Here is a 27,087-nt window from a genome sequence, read left to right as displayed (position 1 = left end):
GTCCCATATCGTAAATATGGTATGGGCTGATATCGAGTATATATCAGATAATCTCGATGATTTACGTATTAGAAATTGCACGAATTGACCGAAAATTGCGAATGCATGGATCTATTTATTTTTAATTCGCAAAGCACCAGTCTGTCATGTAATCAATCTATAATCATAGAAATAGCCGATGCAGTTCAAATAGATTGCAGTTTCTGAGACGTAGTTGGCGAACAAAATGTATGCATTTTTTTTCTTCTGTAAATTACTGCTCCGAGGCGTAACTTAACTCAGAAAAAGCAAATTATAATCTTTTGCAGAACTTAATATTGTAGATATACTACAGTATATTTCTTGGTCTTAGTGTATATGTTAAAATAGATGCGGGATCTGTTGAGGTCCGGAGACTACCGAAAACATAAGGAAGCAGTCTAATGTAAAGGTATCCGAAATATGTAAACATGGCAAGATGGCCGTTGCGAGAACATTTTCAACCGGACAAGGATTGTTACAGGACGATATAAGACTAACTAACATTCCGGACCAACTGACATGCCCCTTACGAAATAGTGCACATATACAAGGGCAAAAGCACCTCCATATTAGGTTCCCTCATGAGCCGCTGAGCCATTCACGAATGTCATCCTCGGACAGTGGTCGAATCGATCTATACGCTGACGATGTGGCAACGACACGTTGGGGAGACGACATCAGCAATGATACCCCCTCCCACTCTGGCCTTTCGAGATTGGAAAGGCAATCGTCCATCGTGGATGGCCTGCTTTTCGAGATCTATGACCGCTGGCACGATAGTCGTCGGGACAGTTTTGATAGCGATACGTTCACTGAGTGTTCCAGTACGTCTGAGGTCATGCATTGGCGGAAGAACTCGTGCTACCAGACCGAGGGGGAAGGAAGGCACGGAGGAAGACTCCACAGAACATTATTGGAATCACAAAGTAAATAATATGGATGTTCAATTTGTGTCCTTTCCCCAACAAATTTCATATTTCTTAGCTTTCATTCAACTTTTGGAAGGTAATTAGAGATAATAATAATAATAATAATAATAATAATAATGAGGACTTTGTATAGCGCCTAATCTTTAGAAGCTCTAAGCGCTTTACAACATTAGACAACACCTATAAGATAAAAATATATAATAATATTATTACAAAAACAAACACCATGAAATTAGAAAAAAATCATTAAAAAATAAAAAAACATGCTGAGAATATTTCAGGTAGGAAACATTATTAGATCTTTAAGTTTGTTCTTGAAGTCGAAATAAGTGAGTTTTGAGAGCCCTCATGAAAGTGATCACTGTGTCTAAGTTCAGTGGGTAATTCATTCCATGTTGCTGGGCCTTGGTATGCAAAAGAACGCTGTCCATGTGACTTTGTTTTCATAGTGGGAATAATGAGTATATGATTGTCAGAGGATGAGCATAAGTATCTTGCTGGTGTGTACACATGGGTGAGATCGGATAGGTATGTTGGACTAGAGTCTGACAGTGAAACGTAGCACAGAGAACAAATTTTGTGTTTGATTCTGGATCGAATGGATAGTCAGTGTAGGGTACAGAGCAGCGGGGAGGTGTGCTCTGATCGTGGTACTCTAAGTATGATCCAAGCAGCTGTGTTTTGAACTTTTTGAAGTTTCTGGAGTAGATATTGAGATGAACCAGACAGAATTGAATTAAAATAGTCCAGTCTTGAAAGTATTAATGAACACAAAAGTGTTTTAGTGGCATCAAGTGAAAGATATTTGCGAATGGAGCTGATGCATCTCAGCTCAAGATATGCAGCCTTACATATGTTCATGACATGTTGGTGCAATGTGAGAGTACTGTCCAGAGTAACACCTAGGTTTTGTACTGATTGTGTGAATTTAATGTTGGCGTTGCTGATATTTATTGTTTGAGGTAAAGGATCTGAATGAGAAAGTCTTTATGTTGTGATCAGAATGGCCTCAGTTTTATCATCTTTCATCTGCAGCTTGTTACATGTCATCCATGATTTCACATGAGAAATGCACCTCTCTACACCTTGGATGGTAGCATCAACTTCAGTTGGGTGGCTAGATTTGTATATTTGGGTGTCATCAGCGTACAATTGGTGAGACACTGGATGATGATCCATGACACTTGAGAGCGACTGAGTGTACAGAATGAAGAGAACAGGTCCAAGAACAGACCCCTGTGGAACACCACAACATAGATCAACTGGGCTGGAGTGTATTCCATTTGCAGATACAATTTGTGTCCTGTTGACCAAGGAAGACTTGAACCACAGTAAGGCTGATCATGAATGCCAAATACATGCTGGAGACGGTGAAGTAATACATCATGGTCTATTGTGTCAGATGCTGCAGACAAATCAAGGAGGGGCAGGACTGTAATCTTTCCGCTATCCAACGCAGAATGTCATTAACTACTTTTAGAAGAGTAGTTTGAGCACTGTGGCAAGGGTGATATGCAGATTGTACATTGCTAAAAAGACTGTTTGAATTTAGATGAGATACAAGCTGGGATAGAGCAACCTTTTCTAAGATTTTTTTTATGAATGGGAGATTAGAAACTGGGCAATAGTTCTTTAAATCGTTATGGTCTAGTGTTGGTTTCTTCAGCAGAGGCTTTACAATGGCAGTTTTGAAAAATGATGGGAATTCCCTGGATGAGAGAGAGGTATTAATAACATCAGTTAGTGAAGGCAATACTGGATATAAGCACTCAGGCAGCAGTGATGTTGGAATTGGATCAAGTTCACATGACTTTGGTGCACTCTTCATCAGGATTGTGCATATGAAATCCATAGAGACAGGTTCAAATGTTGCTAATGGTTGCCGCTGAAATTCTGTATCCCAACTATATGGTGATGACGAGTCAATTGAAATTGTGGTGTAAAGCTTATCTCTAATGGTTTGTTCTTTGTCACGGAAGAACTTTGCAAACATGTCCGAAAGGACGACTGGAGAGAAGGTAGTTGGAAGTGGTGTTCATTTGTTCCTTGACATTACCTTGTTAGTAATCTCAAAGAGCTCTTTGCAGCTTGAACTTTCCATGATCTTAGTAGTGTAGTGTGCTGATTTCGCTGCATGGACTATATTTGTGACATTCTTCTTAGCGACTTCATAGATTTGCTTATGAATAGTGAGTCTGGTGGAAAGCCAGAGCCTCTGAGCTTTACGGTGGTCTCTTTTAGCAGTGCGAAGCTGGTCCCTAACACTGCTATACCATGGAGAACACTTTTGAATTTGATAATCTGCACTTGGTAGCTGGGGCATGTTTGTCAAGCAATGAACGCAGACAGTTATCGAGTTGTTCTGCGGTAGGAGGTAAGCAAGTTGTTAGGTTAGCTTGGATGTTGTGCATTAGTTTGGTTCAATTTATCATACGGAGGTTTCTCTTAGTAGCAGATTAAGGTAGAGGGTTAGGGACTGATACGTCAATACGGCATATAATGCAGAGGTGATCTGATGCAAGGTCATGGGATACCAGGGAGGACCGTAGAATGTTATCATCAGGTCTATGAAGAATCCAGTGTAAAATGTGACCATGTTTATGGGTGGGTTGGTTAACTGACTGTTTGAGGTTGAAAACATTAATGGAACCTATGAGTTTTGATGTATTTGAGTTTCCGGGACAGTCAAAGTGAAAGTTGAAATCTCCAAGAATTATCAGGTTGCCACCTATCGAATTTCCATAGTCCAGGAGATTCGGAAACTGCTCCAAACAGAGAGAGTCAGCCAGCTTGTTTTTTTCTGCTAGGAGGAGGGCGGTATAGGCAGAAAAAATGGACTGACCTTTGCTCCAGTGTGAGTGTGGTTTGGACTAGTTGAAACTATGTGTGGTTGAAATTGAATGTTGTGATTTTAGTTAAGACGTTTTATCATGGAGTTCTTTGTGATGACAGCAATTCCACCTCTGCGAGAATTACGGGGGAACGACTTGATGGAGTAACCAATGGGTGTTAGATCCGCACACTTGGGTTCATCGCCTGATGTTTATAGCCATGTTTCTGTCAGGAATAATGTCAACATTTTGGTCGTTGATAAGATTAATTATTTCTATGCGCTTTTCCGGTGGTCCTATTGACTGGGCATTAAATAATGCAATGCATAGAGGTATTTCTTGGATAGTTGGCACAAAAGTTGACGAATTAATGGGGATTTGAATTAGGTTATCTAAAAAAAATTAACGGTAGAAATTTTTTTAAATTGTTGAGCCGAAATAAGGGAGGTAACTGGGATTCTTCTTCCTGTTCTACTCCGGCCAGCTTCTTTTTTCGCTTCTGTTTACATTTAGGTAATGATGAATATAGTCCCAGTTTGTTTAGTCTAGAGCACAATGTAGTGTGGAGAGCCAAGGAGTGATCATTTAAAGCAATTAATGAGGGTCCATCATAGCATAAATGGGTTGATTGGCGAGTATCATGTGATGGCGGTTTGTTCAAAAACAGTGGAGCAAGACAGCTGAGAAAAAGTCTAATTGTTCTCATTTTCAAAACAAGGAGATGAAGAAACATACAAATTTAACAGCCAATACATAATGAACACAATAACGAAGATGAAAACAGGCAACAAGCACAACAATCATGAAAACGGCACTAAAAAACGGAACAGCTGCTTCAAGCCGGTTAAGCGATAGCAGCCATCTTGTTTTATTTTCTTCAAATAGATCCAATGATATAGGATGCTATAGGCACTTTTGTAACAGCCTATGTTTATTGTTATTGCTGTTTCATTATCAGGTGTTTAAAGGTTTTAAATTTTGGTAACTTGAAGCTAGGTCATGCTTTAAATTGAACATGCTCTATATATCGATATTGCCAAATGCAATACTGAATATTGATTAGTGATGCAAGATGCAGTCTTTGGTTTAATAGACCTGTATAACTGCAAGAGAGATAAAGTAAATTTTCAGTCACATTAGTTATTCAACTATATTAAAAGGTAGACACATAAAATTTATTTTATGATGCTGGATGCTAACCTGTATGATTACAATGAGAATAATAAAAGAAATCCTGAAATTGCAAAAAGGCAATAATAAATAAATATGAAAAACATTCTAGACTGCATTGAGAGAAAACCAGTTTATGAAATTGATTGGGTAAAACATTGAAAGCTTTTTGTATTTATCATGACATCTTGAAATGAACATGTAAAGAAAACAGAATTTCAAAAAAGGACACAAATAAATCACCACAATGGAAATAGAATATCTTAACAATTGTCAGATTAAGACAAAGAAATATACTACATGTATAATGTATAATAATTTTTTTTTACAACTTCTGCCAAACTCATTCTTATGTAGTATGAATCTGTCCCAGAAAATAAAACAGTGTAATGTTTCTAGGTAACTTAGGCTGAACTCTTAAAAAGTTTTGTGCTTTTAAGTCTGTTTTCATTCAGCAGATGAAATAATGGCAGTTTTTATTTAGCACTGGAATGTTATCAAGAATCATTGAAATTTATTTATCAGCCTTTTCCAAATCTTCCTGTAACATGGTAGTCAACAGAGTTTCAGTATCAAGAGTCCTGGACTCCACTCAAGGAACAAGTTTCCAGCATATTTCTTAGAGGCCCTGGAATTAACTTGTGAGATCCTCATTGGAGAATGATAGAAAGGATAAATGAACAAGTACATGATCATTATTTGGTACATATCAGGATTAAATTCTCAGCCACTGAAGATCACATTAGAGAGAAACTATTTCAGTAATTGTCTAAGAAACTTTATATCATACTCAGGTTGCCAGTGATGTTGAAATCTTATGTAAAATTATGTGTAGTTCTAAATCAAGCCTGCAGTATGAAAGTGTTTTTGTGTGTGTCAGCAAACTTGTATCCATTTCTACAAAGCACATATAAGTTAATTAGTATGCATGGTATCCAAAAGGGTTGAAGTGTATGTACAGGGATTTATGTGAAGATGCATATGTTAGCAGACAAGGATATCAAGACACCTGTTTTTTGAGTGATAGTGCATAATGATGTGTGATTTGGATTTGTTACTTATCTTGAACAATTTTTCAGTCATATTGCAACAATATCTGCAGTGTCTCAGTTTATAATGATGTCTAGCACTGGGGCATTATGCTGCAGAGATGTAGCATGATGTCCCACCCATTCACAGTATCCTGACACCTGACCAACCAGTCCTAACACTAACATGGTGCAAAATGATTGTTTAAGCAAAAGAAAAAGTGCTTTAACACCACACCTTGATAAGCATTACTCATCACACTTTGAATCTATAGTAATTTAAATCCTTCAGCAATGTTTAGAACCCTTGCAGTATAGTGCCAGTGATTTTAGTAAATTTTTTGTTCATATAAATATTAACTTCTACACTAATTATCATAATTTGAAATAAGCAGTTCTTTTCTGCCATATATTTAAAGTAATCATCATGTGTATTTGTAATTATACTTAATTCCTTTGGTGCTAGGTGCAAGGCTGCAGATGAATCTGATTCTGACATGCTGAAAATGTTTATTGAATGTGGTTTTGATGAAGAAAACAGATTGTCAAAGAAACTGATAGATTCATGAAATGAATAGGACATTCCCATGGGCTGCAGAAGGAAAAAAACATAGATGTTGATTAAACATGTTTGTCATTCAAAGTACACTTGTTTGAATAGAGACTTGTATCCCATATTTTGTTGGGGTATGTTTATGTGAATGAATTGCTCGGCAATATCTCCTATTGTCATCAGAGGATCATGATCAGACTTTCTCAACAAGTGCTTCTGGGGGAAAAGGTCAAGGCCACATGTTTCACATGTGGCTGGGTACTATATTATTATTGTCATGTTTGAATTAACATCAAAGTAAAGATGTTAACCATGGGATATAAATATCACTACTGGTGTGGAAGTAAAACATTACAGACATGCTGTTTACTTACTTATTAATTTGATTGGGAAACACTTTTATATTATGTGTCTGTTGATCGGCTCTAGAGTTTTAACCTGATTTACCAGTGGACATGGCACATCTTTGGAGATGATGGGTTCAGCCATGAAAGGTCATGGTCACAGGGTGTATTGTTATTTAGTTTTGGGGGTAAATTATATAGAGTTGTATGGAGGATGCTAAATCTAAAATGTATGTACATGTAATGTTATCACAGTTGTAACTTATTAGCAGATTAATAGAGTGGTTAAAAGTTCAGAGATCAAGGTCATGGAGGTTGTTGAGTCCAGTTTACTTTTTTCTTAGGTAGCAGTGATGTCATGGCAGGACACAAAAAATGGAATTTTTATCAAAACAATGTAGCACATGTGACATTGACAATAAAGCACACGTGACATTTAGTTAGGTAGGTAGGTAAGGTAGGTAGGTAGGTCATATAGCAACTTTGCAATACAGCTACTTCTTTACTGTTTGTTATTTTAAAGATAACAAACATTGAAAAGGCTGATTTTTTAAAATACAATTTTGGTACTCTGTATTGTTTTTCTAATAGTGGATCGTCATATCAGTAAACACCAGCAGGTAATTGATTGAATTGACTACCAGTAGGTAGGTAGGTAGGTACAGCACAAAATACAATTTGGTACTATGTATTGTTTTTCTGAACAGAATGGATCTCATATCACTAAACACCAGCAGGTAATTGATTGAATTGACTTCCTTTAAACTTCTGTTGTTGATTATATGAAAATGAATATTGTTGTTGTTGTTGTTGTGGGGTTTAACGCCATTTTTCAGCACACGATAGGCTATACATGGCGGCCAGTATTAATGGTGGAGGAAGAACCCGGGAAAACCCCGGAAAGAACCACCAACCCTCGAGAAGCTACTGGCAAGCTTTCTCACATACCCACATTGGCTGAATCTTAGACTCGAACTGCCGCAGACAGAGGTGAGATGGCAGCGATCCGTAACGAAGAGCGCTTTAGACCACTCGGCCACTCGGGGCCCCAAAATGAATATTGACAGATGCTGTTGTGAAGATAGAATATCTTACTGAGACCTGAATATAGTCCTGCAGTTTTAAAATAAAAAAAGGTTTTAGTATATTTTATATTGGCTGCAGCAGAATTTGTGTGAGAATTTTATATGAAACAATTATAGTTACACACACACAAACCCTTTCTATGTTCAGAGAAGCAAAATTCATAACTGATATATACAAACACTCCAAAACATTTAGAATTCTTGGATTAGACACTGCAAACAGAAGTATGCTAGTTGGTGCAGTTTTCATTGTTGGATCATTTGAGCTCATTTGCGTCAGCATTGACTTAGGACACATTTTACTTAAGTTTGCATATTTTTTTGTAACTGGTTATTGAAATTGCAAGCATGTTTATTTACAAGACCTTCAAATAGTATTTCAGATTATCAGAACTGATGAGCTTACTTTTTGGGGTACAGTGTTCTTGCCCAATTAATGTGCACATATATAAAAAGTTAAGTGGCATTAAGATGAAAATATAAACTTTGCACCAGAATATATTATTACAAATACTGTAAATCAAATTTAATTGTGTTACCTGTACTTACAAGTACTACTGCATGTGCTGGTGAAGACTTCCCAAACCAATGGTTAGAAACACCCAATAATGTTATCAATTAGAGCATGATTTTCCTTGTATATAAGCATGTAGACTGTGAGCCAGCTCAAGAGAGGGATAAGGATTCCAAGAGATATTAAAAAAGCTGAGATACTTGTATGGTTAGGACTTTCTTCAAAAGCACCGCAGTTGACTGAAAAGCAACTTTTCAAAATAGTAGCACAGTATTACATGTATATCAAGATTCATGCATGGGTCAAGCAGAACAATATAGCATAGGTGGCTGGCAGTAAACAAAAGCAACAGCGCTGTATTAGAATTGTAGCATCCAAAGCCCAAGACCTGTAGCACCCAAAGCTTAAGGGCTATAGCACCCAAAGCACAAAAGAAACAAAAACATCAATCACCTACACTAGAACAGCAAAAGACTTGTAGCAAGATTGAATCAGTCAGTGGAAGAGCCTATTAATAATCAAGCAAGATTCCAAAATCTGCATGCGTGTGCATGCACTCAGCTCAGCTATCCTAATCAAATCTCTAACATTTGTGGGATGCGGATTACAGCTGTCTTGGAAAATATATTCGATGAATATTAGCAAAAATGATGGAAAAAGGTTTTCCCCGATACCATATGGGACATGTGTTTGCCTCAGAGGTTAGATTGCGGCAAGAAAATAGTTTTAGTTTTAATTCATATCTGGCTAGGGACTTCAGAATATTCAACCAAGAATTACAATCTCTGTATTTTATTTGAGGTAAGGCCTTCTTGGAAATAGAAGGAAAACTGATGCAGGCAGACAGTAATATTCATCCTGCCAATACCAAGGTTGAAATTATTAACATCTGAATCTGACAAACAAATATGATAATCTATTTTCTCAAAAAAGATCAGAAATATTTAAAATTCCATAGATGCTGTTATTATATTGCTAGGTATGATGCCAATTATCCGATTATGTTCAATATTTATTTTTATGTTCATTATTTGAGGCATGGCTGATATATTATTTCAGTTGCTTTTATAATAACCAGTCTTTTAGGAGCTTTAAAACTATTTTCTTCTGCTTTATGCGCAACAGTTTTATTGCTTTACTTCTTCCAAGCAACTTGTGAAATCCTGAAATTGATGTGCGAGGAAGAGGAGACTGATTTAATGAGAGTCTTGTTTGAGTTACTTCCCTTGAATAAATGAGACCCTGTTCCTTTCATTAACTTTAGGCAACACTGAGATCAATTAAAATGTTTAAATTCTTTGGAACAAAAATGAAAGGCTTGTATAAAATACTCCAGGAAGGACTTGGACCTGAATTGTGTCACAAATAATGACAAATTCAGATTATGCAATGATTTTATGATGAAGAATAATGAAAATATTTTAAAATCATGGCAGTCTGAATTAATAATACAATCACTTAAAAACTTTATAGATCTGCAAAAGAAAATGCTGCAAATGAGCTTTACAATCTCAAATCATAAAGTAAACAAAACACCCAAATGTTTCGAGTTGCACATAACTCAAAAAAATAACATATCCATTATCAACTGTAGATTTCTCGTACTTCATGCCATATTTTCATGTTCCATTATTACTAAAGGGCACCAACGTGCATGCATTACTGTTGGGTACTTTGCATGTGTTACTGTTGGGTACCTTGCATGTGTTACTGTTGGGTACTTTGTATGTGTTACTGTTGGGTACTTTGCATGTGTTACTGTTGGGTACCTTGCATGTGTTACTGTTGGGTACCTTGCATGTGTTACTGTTGGGTACTTTGTATGTGTTACTGTTGGGTACTTTGCATGTGTTACTGTTGGGTACCTTGCATGTGTTACTGTTGGGTACCTTGCATGTGTTACTGTTGGGTACTTTGTATGTGTTACTGTTGGGTACTTTGCATGTGTTACTGTTGGGTACTTTGCATGTGTTACTGTTGGGCACCTTGCATGTGTTACTGTTGGGTACCTTGCATGTGTTACTGTTGGTTACTTTGTATGTGCTACTGTTAGGTACTTTGCATGTATTATTATTGGGTACTTTGTGCTACAGTTGGGTACTTTACATGTGTTACTTTTGGGTACTTTGCATGTGTTACTGTTGGGTACTTTGCATCTATTACTATTGGGTACTTTGTATGTGCTACTGTTGGGTACTTTGCATGTGTTACTGTTGGGCACCTTGCATCTATTACTGTTAGGTGCTTTGCAGCTATTACTGTTGGATACTTTGCATGTATTACTATCGGGCACTTTGCATGATTATTGTGCAACACTCCAAACCTGTTCTACCAACACTGTTATAATGCACCAGTCAAAAACCACAGCATTTAAACTAATACAATGGAAGTTAATGCACCAATCAAAAGCTGAACCAGTTACACAAATACAGTACAAGCTATTGCATCACTTAGAACCCACAGCCTTTACAGAAACTAAATGCAAGTTTACAATCTGAAAGATGGTTTTCATCTTCTAAACATTGACAGGTTTATCCGGTTTAAAGAATTTGGCATCTGAAATTCAGAGACGTGTTAACCAGATATCAGCTCGTCTTGTGCGGCAACTGAAGCGCCGTGACCGCCGATTGGCCAAGCTCCAGCAAAGTTATGACATTGTGACAGCCATACTGCAGGCCTCATCTCTCAAAAGACGTGAGTACAGTAATTAAGCAAAGTAAAGGAAAATTAGGTGTGTTGCTTTTTATGTGCAACATTTTTTTACTTTAAATAAAATATGAGCACTATTAGTGGATATGGTCACCTTGCCATTTACAGAGCATTCTGTGATGGTTCCATAACAGCAGGGCATTATTGCATGCCTTTGAACTCAGGGTGTTTTTAACTAGTCCAATATCTGAATCAAGCACCTGCCATGGGCTTAGTCATGGGCATATGATGTTTTTTTGTGCTCCATCATGACTTCTTAATGGGCTTATGGTGTTAGCCTTATTCATCAGTCCATTTATCTGTCGCCTTTGGTTAAGTTTTTTTGTTTAGGTCATTTCAGGAACCTAGAATGGGCTTATGTGTTCCACTAACATTTCTATTAAAAAATTAAATTTGTACAAGTGAAATTTTTTAAAAACAGTAAATTCACTGATTACTCTTAATTAGCATTTGTTTACTTGTTCCTTGATCCAAGTATTCCTGTCATGTTGTAATTTCAGTCAGAAATTTTACCAGCAAGAAATGGGTAAGGTTGAGACAGGTTGACTACAAAAAAATGGTCTTGTAAGAAACTGATAAGGACATATCACTTTCCCAAAATCATTTGTGTTGACCAGAAGACCAATCCCATATACCGATATGTGAAAATTCCAAGGGGTAAATACAGTGGATTTGTTAAAATAATATTTATTTGCAGAAATAAGAGGTTAGTGTTAGGACTGGTCGGTCTGGTGTCGGGATAATTTGACTGGGTGGGACATCATGCTACATGTCTGCTGCATGATGCCCCAGTGCTAGGCATCACTGTAAACTGTCACATTGCAGACATTGTAGTGATATGACTGAAGAATTGTTAAAGCTACTTTAAAAATCCAAATCACACACACACTCACACACAACAAATGGTTACCAAAGTAAAGATTTGGCTGTAAAGGGGAATCAGTGATTTGTTGCAAGTCTACAAACACATAATTCCAGTCAACAAAGGGTTTCTTTGCTGCACTGGACTTCAGCAGCAAATAGTAAGATCCTCCACTGTTAGGCCAGAGTGGGCAATGGGTAATAGGCTAGAGTAGGCAATGGGTAATAGGCTAGAGTAGGCAGTTAGTAATAGGCCAGAGTGGGCAATGGGTAATAGGCCAGAGTGGGCAATGGGTAATAGGCTAAAGTGGGCAATGGGTAATAGGCTCTAGTGGGCAATGGGTAATAGGCCAGAGTGGGCAATGGGTAATAGGCTAAAGTGGGCAATGGGTAATAGGCTCGAGTGGGCAATGGGTAATAGGCCAGAGTGGGCAATGGGTAATAGGCTAGAGTGGGCAATGGGTAATAGGCTAGAGTGGGCAATGGGTAATAAGCCAGAGTGGGCAATGGGTAATAGGCTAGAGTGGGCAATGAGTAATAGGCTAGAGTGGACAGTGGGTAATGGGTATCAGGCTAGAATGGGCAATGGGTAATACGCCAGAGTGGGCAATGGGTACTAGGCTAGAGTGGAAAAAGAATATCACATTTATCACACTTACTAAAATCAAATAGTAAATACAAATTCACTCTTGTACCATAATCAACTACCATACAGAAATAAATAATTCAGTTTGTCTAGTGTTAAAAAATTATATGTAAAAGTATTTTTTCATAGAAGGCATATCTAACTATAGTACAACATTAAATAAATAGATTTAGCACTATAATGGTTGACTTAATCTCAGCCACAGAGCTTTATGTGACAAAAGTGACCAGAAAATTTGGATGCATTTTAGAGCAACTCCAGTAGGGGATTCAATGCAGTTTTTACCTGGCACTTACATGTTTTAAACTTCTATTAAACTGGCTTTTTCACATATGACACAGTCATGATGAATACACATCATGATCATGGTGGATACATATCATAGTTGTGGTGGATACATTTTATATACATGGATGCATAACATAATCACATGGATACATATAATCATGATGAATATGTATCATAATCATGATGAATATGTAGCATAATTGTTACGTGTTTAGGCTCGAATAAACAGTAGCACAGAAAGAGTGAAAACAACAAGCTTTTTAAAATTTAACAATTTATTTTGCTGGAAAATTCTGTACAAATTAAAAAAGGAGAAGAACTTAGTTTCAAGAGTCAAATCCAAAAATAATCAAAGAATAATCCACAAATTAAATTGCAAAAGTCCTAGTAATAAATGTTCTAATAATTTCAAGTTCAAATCCTGATGGAAAATCCAAGATGGATGACGATGACATATGCTGTAGTCAGTACTGTGCTTATCTACAGTTCCTTGTAGAAATACAAATAATGACACTCCAGTATTGGAAATCCAGATTAAATTTGGAAGCAATGTCTTTACAAAATTTCAGTGTGAGCACTCCTCAAAATATTTCCAGAGAATAAAGAATTAATCCTTTTGAAATCCAAATGGTTTGAAGATAATTAACTTAAAAATCTGGCAACAACAAAAGCAACTTAATACCAAGTGTAAAAGCCCAAAAACTGAGATCTCTCTCTCTAAAACAAAGGTTATATTGTATCATAAGACACAGTTTCGAAATTCCCCCAAGTTGCGAAATCAAAATTGGGGGTCGCATGATCGTGTTTATATCACGTACACAGAATATGGCCTTAATTAGACCAATGATTTTATTCCCAGAATAAAAATTTTAAAAAGTGTTTACTTCTTAACCCACGTAGTTCCATCATGACCTTGACAACAACTAATCATTTTAAAATATAAAAAAAATTTGTTTACTAATTTTGAATCAAGGTCCGCTTCTAGGCCAACACCTGGTGTTTATGAAAAGAATGATTCAGGTCAACCAATTTTCTGAAAAAATATCATCTCCAGTGAATAAATTTACATTACAATAGGATGTAAGAAAAATTACAAAAAAATTAAAATTGACAAATAAACAAATTAAATTAAAATAAATATATATTAAATCAGATATACGTAACATAATCATGATGGATATGTATCATAGTCATGGTGGATACACATGGTGCATACAGTAAAATGTGAAAAATTGACAAATTCAGATAATAAATCAGTAAAATGAAGTTCACTTGTTGAGCATATTTCATTTGAATTGTTTCGTTGGGAATTGTCTGTTTGATTCTGTCATAGAAAAACACAGATGTTGATTGATCATTCCTCTGCTTCTTATAACTGGATAGTAAAGCATAGTAATGAAACATCATATTACATATTTTATATAATATCTCTACATGTATGTAAGTCTATGGTTTACTGGCACATAAGGATGATCCAGACTACATAGTGTTGTGTAAGTATTGGCACCCCCCCCCCCCCCCCCCCGGGGTGTTATAATGCACCGTGAAAACCAAATCTGTACAGGTAAAAACCAAATCTACACAGGTAAAAACCAAATTTGTACAGATGAAAACCAAATCTGTACAGGTAAAAACCAAATCTGCACAGGTAGAAACCAAATCTGCACAAAAAACCAAATCTGCACAGGTAAAAACCAAATCTGCACAGATGAAAACCAAATCTGCACAGGTAAAAACCAAATTTGTACAGATGAAAACCAAATCTGCACAGGTAAAATCCAAATCTGCACAGGTAAAATCCAAAATGCATTACTTTCATGCTCCTTACATTTCTTTTTCTGTACTTGTTGAAAAATTTAAAGAATATTTTTTATATATATCACAAGACAGATGGTTGATATTAATTTTGGTTTCAGTTAGTTCACCCTTTGTTAGTGTTTAGAAAATGTATCTTTAATAAATTCCGAACAGTTTAGTCAAAAAGTTTGTTTTGAATTTAAAGAAAATCTAATCAGAGTACCGGTAGTTTATATATCTTTTTTCAATGAAGATATAGTTTTTATTTTATTATTTACATGAAAAAAAATCTGTTCTTGAGAAGTAAGGAATAACTTAAAGGTATGTGTTCCTAAGTTCTACCAAAAGCTGCCTGTTCAGAAAGTCCATTTTAAGTACTGAAAATTGTCAGATTGATAAGTTTGGTTGGGTTTTATTGAAAATTTTCAGATTGATAGGTGTTGTTGGGTTTTATTTAAAAGTTGTCAGATTGAATCGTGTGGTTGGGTTTTATTGAAAATTGTCAGATTGATAGGTATGGTTGGGTTTTATTGCAAATTGTCTTATTGATAGGTGTGGTTGGGTTTTGTGGCACATGATACAGGGAGGCCAGTATATTTGATGGAGGAAGAAACAATGACTCACATTTTGCTTGCTACTGGTAAGTTTTCCCACATACACACATTCATGGGACTGAGACTTTAGCTGCTGTAGAAAGAGGTGAGATGCAGGTGACAGGTAAAGGCGAGTGCCTTAGACCACTCAGCCACCATGGGTCCCCCAAAAATGTATAAACCGTACTTGTAAAAGTAATAGATATATAAAATAGTATTTTAAATAAATACTTAATGTCATTTATCAAAATTCAATTCCAGTTCTCTGTATGCTATCAGCTACTCTAAACATTGCTTGACTAGTCAGACTGGAGGGTAGTTCATAAATTCAGAAATAATTAAACCAGCCGGATAGTGAATTCACTTTGCAATAAAATAAATAAAATAATTTGAAACTTTTTTATATGTGATATATGGCACAATACAGTGAGCAAAATGGTCAAGTGAGATAAATCTCTGTTATACTGTTGTGCTATTAAGAGTTACCTAGCTTAGTAGTTCAGCACAGCTAACAGATTATTTTATCCAGATTAAAAACAAATTTAAGAAACTACCCCGATTAATATCAATGAAAAAAACAATTAGTTATGAAGGTTTAAACCAAGAATAAATATTTCATTCAGTCTGTTTAAAGAATTTCAAAAGGGTTTGTTTGCTTTTAAAGTTACTTGACAATAAATACTCATTTTAATGATTGACAGACATGTAACACCATTCAGTACATATTTTTGGAAATTAGCATCTTTATAACTGAGATCCAATTTGTTGATAGAAGGTCACTTTCTAACTGATCAAGCAGACTGATAAAATAAATAAATACAAGCTTAATGACTTTGCAAATTGTTTGATTGAAAATCTTGAGAATAGACCCTTGTGTCAGACCTTTATTACTCAAAGAGATTGTTTTTCTGCCAGAGCTTTCAAAAATACATCGTTTCCTTGATTGAGAATAGACCCTTGTGGCAGACCTTTATTGCCCACAGAGACTGTTTCTGTGTCTGAACTTTCAAAAATGCATTCTCTACCCTTTCAGCACAGCACGAAAGCAACTTTTTAACACCTTCTGGGAGAACGAAGTGCAACATTGATAAAATTGTCCTGGCTACCATGTTGATAAATCTGTCCCTTTTGATAAATCATAAAAGAAATGAATTGATGTTTGTATTTGGAATTAAGTGATTATGCAGTTAACTCCAAAGTAGTCATATCATGCTGGAGGCAGTAGGTTTAAGGTTCATAATTTTGGGTATCACTGTTTAATCACTTTCAAGGCTTTTGCAGATGTTGTGTTAAATCGGAGAAGAGCACAAGGCCAAAGTAAACAATGATTTGTTCTTATTAGGAAGATTGGTAGTCTAAACTTGTTACTAGACACTGCCAAACTTTAGGACAAGTATTTTTGTATCTGATCTCAACATTCCTAATCTTTTATAAATAATGCCTTTCTGTCACAAGTACCCAAATTGCTTACAACAGAATTTTTAGGATCTCCTTTTTCATTCATACGATTCACACAGACCTAGTGCAATAAATACCTGTCTTGAATGGCTCCTCTTTATGTGGATTATGGTACAGTTTATTTAACTTGTATCTTCTGTGTTTAGCTGATGGGTTATGAACCAAAAGAGCTGATTCTAAATGTGATTTCAGTCTATATATCTTTGCTGGTTATTGACTGTTGGATGGATTTTGGTCCATCGTTTGTGATCCGTCCATCCGTTAGCACAAGTTTGTTATCGCTACTCCAAAATTGCTTTGATGATTGCCATGAAACATTGCACACTTTCACCCTGTGGTCTAATTCGTCCTAAATGAAAATTATGCTTTTGTGACACCCATCATGATTGCAATACTCAACAGTGACCATCTTGAAAATCTTGTTATCGATACTCCTAAATAGATGCTCATGTCAACATGGACCACTCCGGTAGCCTAGTGGTTAGAGTGTCCGCCTCAGAAGCGGGAGGTCGTGGGTTAGAACCCTCGCCGAGTCATACCAAAGACTTACAAAAATGGTACTAACAGCTGTCTCGCTTGGCGCTCAGCATTAAGAGGTTAGTGTTAGGACTGGTTGGTCTGGTGTCAGGATAATGTGACTGGGTGGGACATCATGCTACGTGTCTGCAGCATTATGCCCTAGTGCTAGACGTGACTATAAGCTGCCACACTGCAGACATCATAGCGATATGACTGAAAAATTGTTAAACGCTACGTTAAAAAGCCTAATCACACAGACACACACATATACGGGGTTTTCAATGAAAGAGCTTTAAGATGATGTCAAATATGACCCGTGGAAGCCATCTTGAAAATCTTGTTATCTCAATTCCTTCAGAACAGAAAGGCATATTGATATAGGGTTTTCACAAAAAGACATTTTATTATGTCTGGTTGGTCGTAAATTATAATCGTGTCTATCTCGCATTCAAGATGGTGACATCACATCAGACATATTAAAAATCTTGTTATTCATACTCTTTCTGAATCCGCTCCGGTGGCCTAGTGGTTAGAGCGTCCGCCTCGGATGTGGGAGGTCGGGGGTTCGAACCCCGGCCAAGGCCAAGTCATACCAAAGACTTATAAAAAATGGTACTTACATCTGCCTCGCTAGGCGCTCAACATTCAGATGTTCGTGTTAGGACTGGTCTGCCTGGGTGGGACATCATGCTACATGTCTGCGGCATGATGCCCCAGTGCAAGACATCATTATATACTGCCACACTGCAGACATCATTAGCGATACGACTGAAATATTGTTAAAGCTACATTAAAAATCCAAAACACATACACACACGAGCACGCGCATATCTCCTTCTGAATTGATGGTTGTATCTACATCATGTTTTCGCTAAAAAACTCCTGATGATGTCTAGTTGGTTTTCGAAAGAAAATGGTGTTGATCTGATATCCTATAGTGCTGACACAGTAGCCATCTTGAAATCTTACGGTTATCCCTACTCTTTCTGAATGGATGGATGCTTGTATCAACGTGATTTTTCACTGAAATACTTCTTATGTTTTTTGGTTCTAGACCAAAATGGTCACCACAGCAGCCACCCTTTGTTGGATTTTGTTCATACGTTAGCTGACTCTTTTTGTTGCCAAGACAGTTATTATGTGACACGCTTGCTCAGTCTTTTGACCTTGTGGTAGCTTGGTTACTTTTTTTTTCTCTCAGAAATGCTTTGTTCGTGGACTTAGCATGCAGGTCTCAGCCATCTTGTTGAATTGGAATTTAACCTCGAGGATAGGTCATTTGATAATTGTTTAGTTTCAATTAATAGAGAAGTGGAATGTGAATTTCTTTATGTATTTATTTCAGGTCAAATAAGTTTTTATTTACCTTGGTCCTGGTTTTTTAAAACAAAAATTTGCTTATTTTCTTTTATCTCTATACAGGATGTAAACACACTAAAATATAATTAGTCAAGCACTTCCAATACTTTTACTATAACTTTAATTATGAAATTAGAATGATAAAGACTGGTTGATTAAAGTTTCTTCCATGGACTGTTGATGAGAAGCACAATTTAAAACTTGCATTTTCTAGCTTGTTGAACTTCCTGACATATAAATATAATATGATTTTATATCTCACCTTCTAAAGGTACGATATAATGGTCACCAGGTACGTTTGCCCAGATTACTTTATTACCGTTTTTAAGATTTGATTCAAGTTTTTCGTAAAATGGGACACGCTTCCTGCTTGACCAATGGATGATGGTCATTAAATTGTCCGCAAGAGCACGAGGGAGTTGAAGAATAACGCTGGAGTTTCTAGGCTGAAAAATATACGAAGGAGAATCTTGTAACGTTTGGGGGAAGGGTTTAAATATTTAAAGCTTTCTGATCTGGTTGTATTTCATGGAATGAGATTGGCTTAGAGCAATTCAGTGTCTCTATGCATCCAATAGATCTGGAGATTTCAAGATGTTAAAGATCACGGCCATACATTAATTGTTCAATGCTAGCCGTTTGTATGCAGTTCATACAGACATACACTCAGTTAAATCAGAATTAATTGTTCATTGCTAGCCATTTGTATGCAGTTCATACAGACATACACTAAATTAAATCAGAATTAATTGTTCAATGCTAGCAATTTGTATGCAGTTCATACAGACATAACACTTAAATAAATCAGAATTAATTGTTCAATGCTAGCAATTTGTATGCAGTTCATACAGACATACACTAAATTAAATCAGAATTAATTGTTCAATGCTAGCCATTTATATGCAGTTCATACAGACATACACTAAATTAAATCAGAATTAATTGTTCAATGCTAGCAATTTGTATGCAGTTCATACAGACATACACTTAAATAAATCAGAATCAATTGTTCAATGCTACCCATTTATATGCAGTTCATACAGACATACACTAAATTGAATCAGAATTAATTGTTCAGTGCTAGCCATTTATATGCAGTTCATACAGACATACACTAAATTAAATCAGAATTAATTGTTCAATGCTAGCAATTTGTATGCAGTTCATGCAGACATGCACTTAAATAAATCAGAATCAATTGTTCAATGCTATCCATTTATATGCACTTCATACAGACATACACTAAATTGAATCAGAATTAATTGTTCAGTGCTAGCCATTTATATGCAGTTCATACAGACATACACTAAATTGAATCAGAATTAATTGTTCAGTGCTAGCCATTTATATGCAGTTCATACAGACATACACTAAATTAAATCAGACATTGGATTTACTGCTATATGTATGGGTAACAAGAATAAGGTTCATGTGGTTCACATAATTTTCATGATAATTTTGTCATATATTGAGATGTTGAAGTTTTTTAATGGTACAATATATGGAGGATGGTTATTTTCCAAACTGCCGTTGAGCCATGTCGTGAATTTTTTGCTTAGTTGGTACACATTATATTTTTAACATCAGCCTCCTCCTCGTGAGACCAAATGTTCTATAATTTGTCACTGATTGAATACCACAATACATTATGTAGTATTGCTTTCGACGTCAGTCTTGTATCGAATTTACCATTTCAAAGCTCATCGTTTTTTTCTTCTTCTTCTTCTTCTACCAATTAGGCATTAGATCCGACCAATATACACAGTGCAAAGTAGCATTCCATAACGAGAAGATAATTGATTTTCCACCACAGTTGGTCTCGTTCTTCATTACGATTCCGCCCACAACACACATCCCAGTATTGTATTGACAAGAAACTCATTTCAGTGACGTTTCATCAGAATACAAATTGTGATAAATACACAAAACTGCATGCTTGCTTTGTACGGAGTCTGCGAAACGAACAGGTTTGATATGGCGTAGGGATCTGTCGAGGCCGTGAGGAAGATACGTATACATAACCCGTTATCAGACGATTTCTTTCCACGACTTAGAACAAAACACGAAAGCGGTTTTTTATTTATTGCATTCCCTTTCTTTTACATTTTCTAAATATGTATGGCTCTACTGTATGACTGTAGTTCACAATGAATTGGGTTGATAAAAGTTCAATTCACTGCGTCGAAGAATATCCACGCGCGTACATCAAAGAAACCGAAGTAGTTCGAATTCAGACTGTGTGTTACGGAAATAAGGATTGAACAGCTATCTCGAACACTAGATTAAGCATTTTTGATCAAATGAGTTTGTAATAATCACACAAAACTGCATACGTGTTTAGTTTCGAGTTAGCGAAAAGAACGAGTCTGATATGGCGTAGGGATACGTCGAAGCCGTTAGGCCAAGATATATTAATAAATCATATCAAATAAGTTTTTTTCTCCGAGTCAGAAAAAAATACGAATGCGGTTTTGTATTTTTTTACATATCGTCTCTTGTACGCTTATAATTTTTTTAGATTTATGGTACAATTCAAAACGAACTGGGTTCGAACCCCGGCCGAGTCATACCAAAGATTTTGTAAAATGGTACAGCTGCCTCGCTTGGCGCTCAGCATTAAGAGGTTAGTGTTAGGACTGGTCGGTCTGGTGTCAGGATAATGTGACTGGGGGGACATCATGCGGCATGGTACCCCAATGCTAGACATCACTATAAACTGCTACACTGCAGACATCGTAGCGATATGACTAAAAAATTTTAAAGTTACGTCAACAATCCAAATTACACACACACACACACACACACACACACACTGAGATTGATTTGTAAAGGTTCGATTAACTGCTGCTAAAAATATCTACGTCAAGGAAGAAACCTAAATAATTCGAATCGGGGTGTATGGTCGAGAAATAAGGATTGAACAGCTATATCGAACACCAGATCAAATATGTAAGTTCAAATTGAGATCTAATAAATGTCAGTATCCTATAGTGTCGAACAAGATGCATTTTATGATTTGTGAGCCAAAATTATTCTAAAAGAATGGCGGCGTATAAATTATTTCTATGCTGCGCCATTAGTTGTCAAGAGATGTGTCTTCTTGGTGCTCTAAATCAAATCCCATCTTACTCAAATACGATGCACAAGGTCACAAAAGACGAAGTAACTTGAACCCTCTTGGAACATGTATCACCGTTCACATTGTAATGGAAGATCATATTCCCCCGTGATTGTGTGTTTGTGTTTGATTCTTAGAAATTTTGCCATTTTCGATTTTTCCAAACGAAACCAAATTTTGCTTATATCTCGAAACAACAAGGATATACTGTAATAGGTTGGACTGTTCCAGCATTTTTTAAGAATGTAATTTCGTTATCTTTACTCGCTGCGATGTTATTCCAGTTGTGAATTCAGAAGCGATTCTTTGTTTCCAAGTTTTACAAAAGTTCAGCAGATGACGCTGTTCTTCATTAGCTAGAGCATATCAACTGATTAGTGATCAGAAAGAAAAGGTTGCCACTGAGTTATACCATATGTTGGAGTTTATGTTTTTATTCACACGACGTCTATTTGCCTGTACGTCCATCTGTCCGTTTCCTTATCTCCTGATAGAACACAGCTGAAATTCACTAAACTTTTAGACTGCTTGTTCATATAGAAACCACGTTCCTTTATTTACGTTCCTGGAGAGGATAAAAAATGGAAAACGGTCAAATATACTAAGATAATAAATACACTATCTTTTTTGTCTTCTCAAAACTTCTTATTTATTAAGTCATTGCAGAATATATGTATTGTAGGGAAAATGATATCGGAGTCCAATCCCTTGGTCAATTTTCAAGGTGTTTATTGTTATGGTTAATTACGGGATTATCCCGGTCTGTGTACGGGTCAAAAACGATATTGATCCATTTAGGCAGAATGTGACCCATCGAAGTTAATCTAGTTATCCTCACGCTTGTTTAAAAAAATAATGGGGATTATGTCTGTACTTTCTCTTCCGTCCTTTGGTAATGTAGTACATCTCCTCCAACACTTTTGAAGATACATACCTGAAATTTTGAGATATGATATGGTTAACGAGTGAGGATCTCGTCAGTTTCCAAGTTATGTCTGTGTTACAGTTGGTATACACAGTGGTTTTATGTTTTTTATTCCACTCCAGGGTTGGGGCTAGTAGCTTGGAATGGGCTTTAAGATCTCAAGCAGTTTGTTTAAATATCTTAGGTCTACCTCAGAAATTAGACATGCATCATCAACAAGGCCAGGGCTGCAATATATGTGATGGCATTTTGGGTTGAGCTGTTGAGCTCCCCATATAAAATTTTAAAAACATATGGAGGCGATGTATCCAACACAGATCCTGGTGTATCGGATTTGCACCCGAGTTATAACTCGGAAACTGATACGATCCTCAACACATTAACCACATATAGGTTTGGAGGACACATGGAAACGAAACAGATATATTCATTTTATACACTGTGTCATGCCCCTTCGATAGCGGACTTAACGATGTGTCATTACTTGGAAACTAATGAGATTAGCATCCAGTAACCACGTAGACATTTTATGTGCATGAGAATACGGACGCGCTTCTTCTGGCTGTTGTTTTGGGTTAAACGCCGTTTCTTAGCGCAAAACAGACCATACGTGGGGGGCAGTATATCTGGTGGAGGAAGACCAGGTAAGAACCACAGACCCTAGGGAAGCCACTGACAGCTTTCTTACATACCCACATTGGCCAAGCCTGCGACTCGAACCCACGCTTGACAGGTGAGATGGCAATGATCTGTAAAGGCGAGTGCTTTAGATCACTATTCCACACGGGGACCCCAAATGCACATGTAAATACAATGCAGGGAGGTTGGCCATGCCCATAGGGTAGGAGACTTGACTCGTAAGTTGGGACTATCAAGACCCCCACCGTACAACCATTCTGTAAAGAAATAAATAGAGCACGAAGAGACAATACACATTTCCAATGTAGCAAACATTACCCGTGGATCATGCCCTTGGTATCGTGGCTTGGATGGGGTGGGACGTATGATGACATGCAGTTGACCTTGTCTGGTTTTATTTTAATTTTGTCTGAATAAATATTAAATGGTACTAAAGAGTACATATCGCTACATCACTTTCAACGAAGTATTTGAATAGATGTCATTGTTACCAAGAAGCATTCCTTAGATGTTTTAGTTGCAAAAATTCTTTAGAAACAACTTGCACGTATTTTTACTATGGATTGTTATATGTGACCAATAATACCTATGCATCTCTGCCAGTTATTCCATGCTGTTAAAGCTTGGAGTCGTTATTGGATGTTACATCCATATTTCATGCTGTTAAGGCGGGGATGCGTACTGAATGTTATATTCAGTTTGAGATAATCTCTTATCTCAGCCAAAATATGTCTTTGTGTCTTGCCATTTGACCAGAAAAATTGATTGTTGAATACACACCCTATTTAAAAAAAATCAAAGAAAAGAATGAAATTTGCCTAACGATTCACTTGTATTCATTTTCCTGATTTAAAATTGAATCATATAGTGGTATATAGTAGTTATATTCGTAAGCAAATCTATGAAGCCTCTAAGAAGAATATCACAAATATAGTCCATGCAGCGAAATCAGCCCACTACACTACTAAGATCATGGAAAGTTCCAGCTGCAAAGAGCTCTTCGAGATTACTAACAAGCTAATGTCAAGGAACAAATGAACACCACTTCCAACTACCTTCTCTCCAGTCGACCTTCCGGACATGTTTGCAAATTTCTTCCGTGACAAAGTACAAACCATTAGAGATAAGCTTGACACCACAATTTCAATTGACTCGTCGTCACCATACAGTTGGGATACAGAATTTCAGCGGCAACCATTAGCAGCATTTGAACCTGTCTCCATGGATTTCGTACGTACAATCGTGATGAAGAGTGCACCAAAGTCATGTGAAGTTGATCCAATTCTAACATCACTGCTGCTTGAGTGCTTAGATCCAGTATTGCCTTCACTAACTGATGTTATTAATACCTCTCTCTCATCCGGGGAATTCCCATCATTTTTCAAAACTGCCATTGTAAAGCCTCTGCTAAAGAAACCAACACTTGACCATAACGATTTAAAGAACTATCGCCCAGTTTCTAATCTCTCATTCATTTAAAAAATCTTAGAAAAGGTTGTTCTATCCCAGCTTGTATGTCATCTTGATTCAAACAGTCTTTTTAGCAATGTACAATCTACATATCGCCCTTGCCACAGTACTGAAACTACTCTTCTAAAAGTAGTTAATGACATTCTCTCTGTGTTGGATAGCGGAAAGATTACAATCCTTACCCTCCTTGATTTGTCTGCAGCATTTGACACAATAGACCATGATATATTGCTCCACCGTCTCCAGCATGTATTTGGCATTCATGATACAGTCTTACGTTGGTTCAAGTCCTACTTGGTCAACAGGACACAAATTGTATATGCAAATGGAATACACTCCAGCCCAGTTGATCTATGTTGTGGTGTTCCACAGGGGTCTGTTCTTGGACCTGTTCTCTTCATTCTGTACACTCAGCCGCTCTCAAGTGTCATAGATCATCATCCAGTGTCTCACCAATTGTACGCTGATGACACCCAAATATACAGATCTAGCCACCCAGCTGAAGTTGATGCTACCATCCAAGGCGTAGAGAGGTGCATTTCTGATGTGAAATCATGGATGTCATGTAACAAGCTGCAGATGAATGATGATAAAACTGAGGCCATTCTGATCGCAACACAAAGACTTTCTCATTCAGATCCTTTACCTCAAACAATGAATATCAGCAACGCCAACATTAAATTCACACAATCAATACGAAACCTAGGTGTTACTCTGGACAGTACTCTCACATTGCACCAACATGTCATGAACATATGCAAGGCTGCATATCTTGAGCTGAGATGCATCAGCTCCATTCGCAAATATCTTTCAGTTGATGCCGCTAAAACACTTTTGTGTTCATTAGTACTTTCAAGACTGGACTATTTTAATTCAATTCTGTCTGGTTCATCTCAATATATACTCCAGAAACTTCAAAAAGTTCAAAACACAGCTGCTCGGATCATACTTAGAGTACCACGATCAGAGCACACCTCCCCGCTGCTCTGTACCCTACACCGGCTATCCATTCGATCCAGAATCAAACACAAAATTTGTTCTCTGTGCTACGTTTCAGTGTCGGACTCTAGTCCAACATACCTATCCGACCTGAGGTATGTGTACACACCAGCAAGATACTTACGCTCCTCTTCTGACAATCGTATAGTCATTATTCTCAATATGAAAACAAAGTCATATGGACAGCGTTCTTTTGCATACCAGGGCCCAGCAACGTGGAATGAATTGCCCACTGAACTTAGACACAATGACACAGTGATCACATTCAAGAGGGCTCTCAAAACTCAGTTATTTCGACTGCAAGAACAAACCTAAAGACCTAATAATGTTTCCTACCATAAATATTCTCAGAACGTTTTTTTTTAATGTTTTCTAATTTCATGGTGTTCTTATTTTGTAATCATATCATTATATGTTTTTTTATATATTATCTTATAGGTGTTGTCTAATGTTGTAAAGCGCTTAGAGCTCCTAAAAATTAGGCGCTATACAAAGTCCTCATTATTATTATTATTATTATATATTGAGTGGTTTTGAGGCATATATAATTGCTAATTAACAGTTTGAAATCAGGTCAAGTTAGATTGCCACTGAAATTGATTTTGAAGTAGGATGTTGCTCTATCAAAGATATGAGTGCGTTTTGTTACGATCCTCCTGAATTAAACAGGATTTAAATGATTGATGGAAAATCAATACGGCCAGTATGCCTTCATTTGTAATGGACCTATTTTCCATAGAATTTACGTATGTTAATAGTTACGGTTACGCACAACACTAATGGTCTAAAGCCACCAATTATTGATTCCTATGAGCCCGGTACTGCAACATCTCATTGGTACATTGAGAGACACAAGAGATCGGTGTCTGCAATTCAAGAATAAGCTACTGGAAGACCGAACACAAGGAATCGGTGTATGCATTCAGTGATAGGTTACTGGACGACCGAGCAAGGGATCGGTGTGTACAATTCAGGGATAGAATACTCGAAGACGGGACAGTTAATAGTATGTGAAAAATAGTACTTGTAGAGGTTACCCGTTGAAATAAGTGGCAGCAAAGATACAATACAGTCCATCTTTGTTCGACACTAAACATACTTTAATTTGGAGGTGACGAAAACCTCAGAATCGCCTGACCTATCAAAGGTCCGACAAAAAGAGATACAGACTATTATCATGTGGAAAACTGCCCATGAAGGCCTTCGTGTTGTCTTGATGTCATAAAACGTA

At 36.7% G+C, this 27,087-nt stretch overlaps 1 protein-coding gene across 1 annotated transcript in view; it reads left to right on the top strand.

The window, feature by feature from the left end:
* The first annotated feature begins 459 nt into the window (after positions 1 to 459).
* Positions 460 to 27,087, top strand: part of LOC149788618 (uncharacterized) — a 152,524-nt gene continuing 125,896 nt past the window's right edge. Inside the window, exons 1-2 of the mRNA XM_089974700.1 lie at positions 460 to 947; positions 11,005 to 11,169. Of these exons, the coding sequence (XP_089830826.1) occupies positions 626 to 947; positions 11,005 to 11,169 (487 nt within the window). The 5' untranslated portion in view covers positions 460 to 625. The remainder of the gene's footprint in view (positions 948 to 11,004; positions 11,170 to 27,087) is intronic.

Source organism: Sinohyriopsis cumingii, chromosome 11, assembly GCF_028554795.1.
Source record: "Sinohyriopsis cumingii isolate HCF-2022 chromosome 11, ASM2855479v2, whole genome shotgun sequence".
Lineage (NCBI taxonomy): Eukaryota > Metazoa > Mollusca > Bivalvia > Unionida > Unionidae > Sinohyriopsis > Sinohyriopsis cumingii.
The sequence above is the reverse complement of the archived record's forward strand: the minus strand, read 5'-3'. Positions and strand labels throughout refer to the sequence as shown.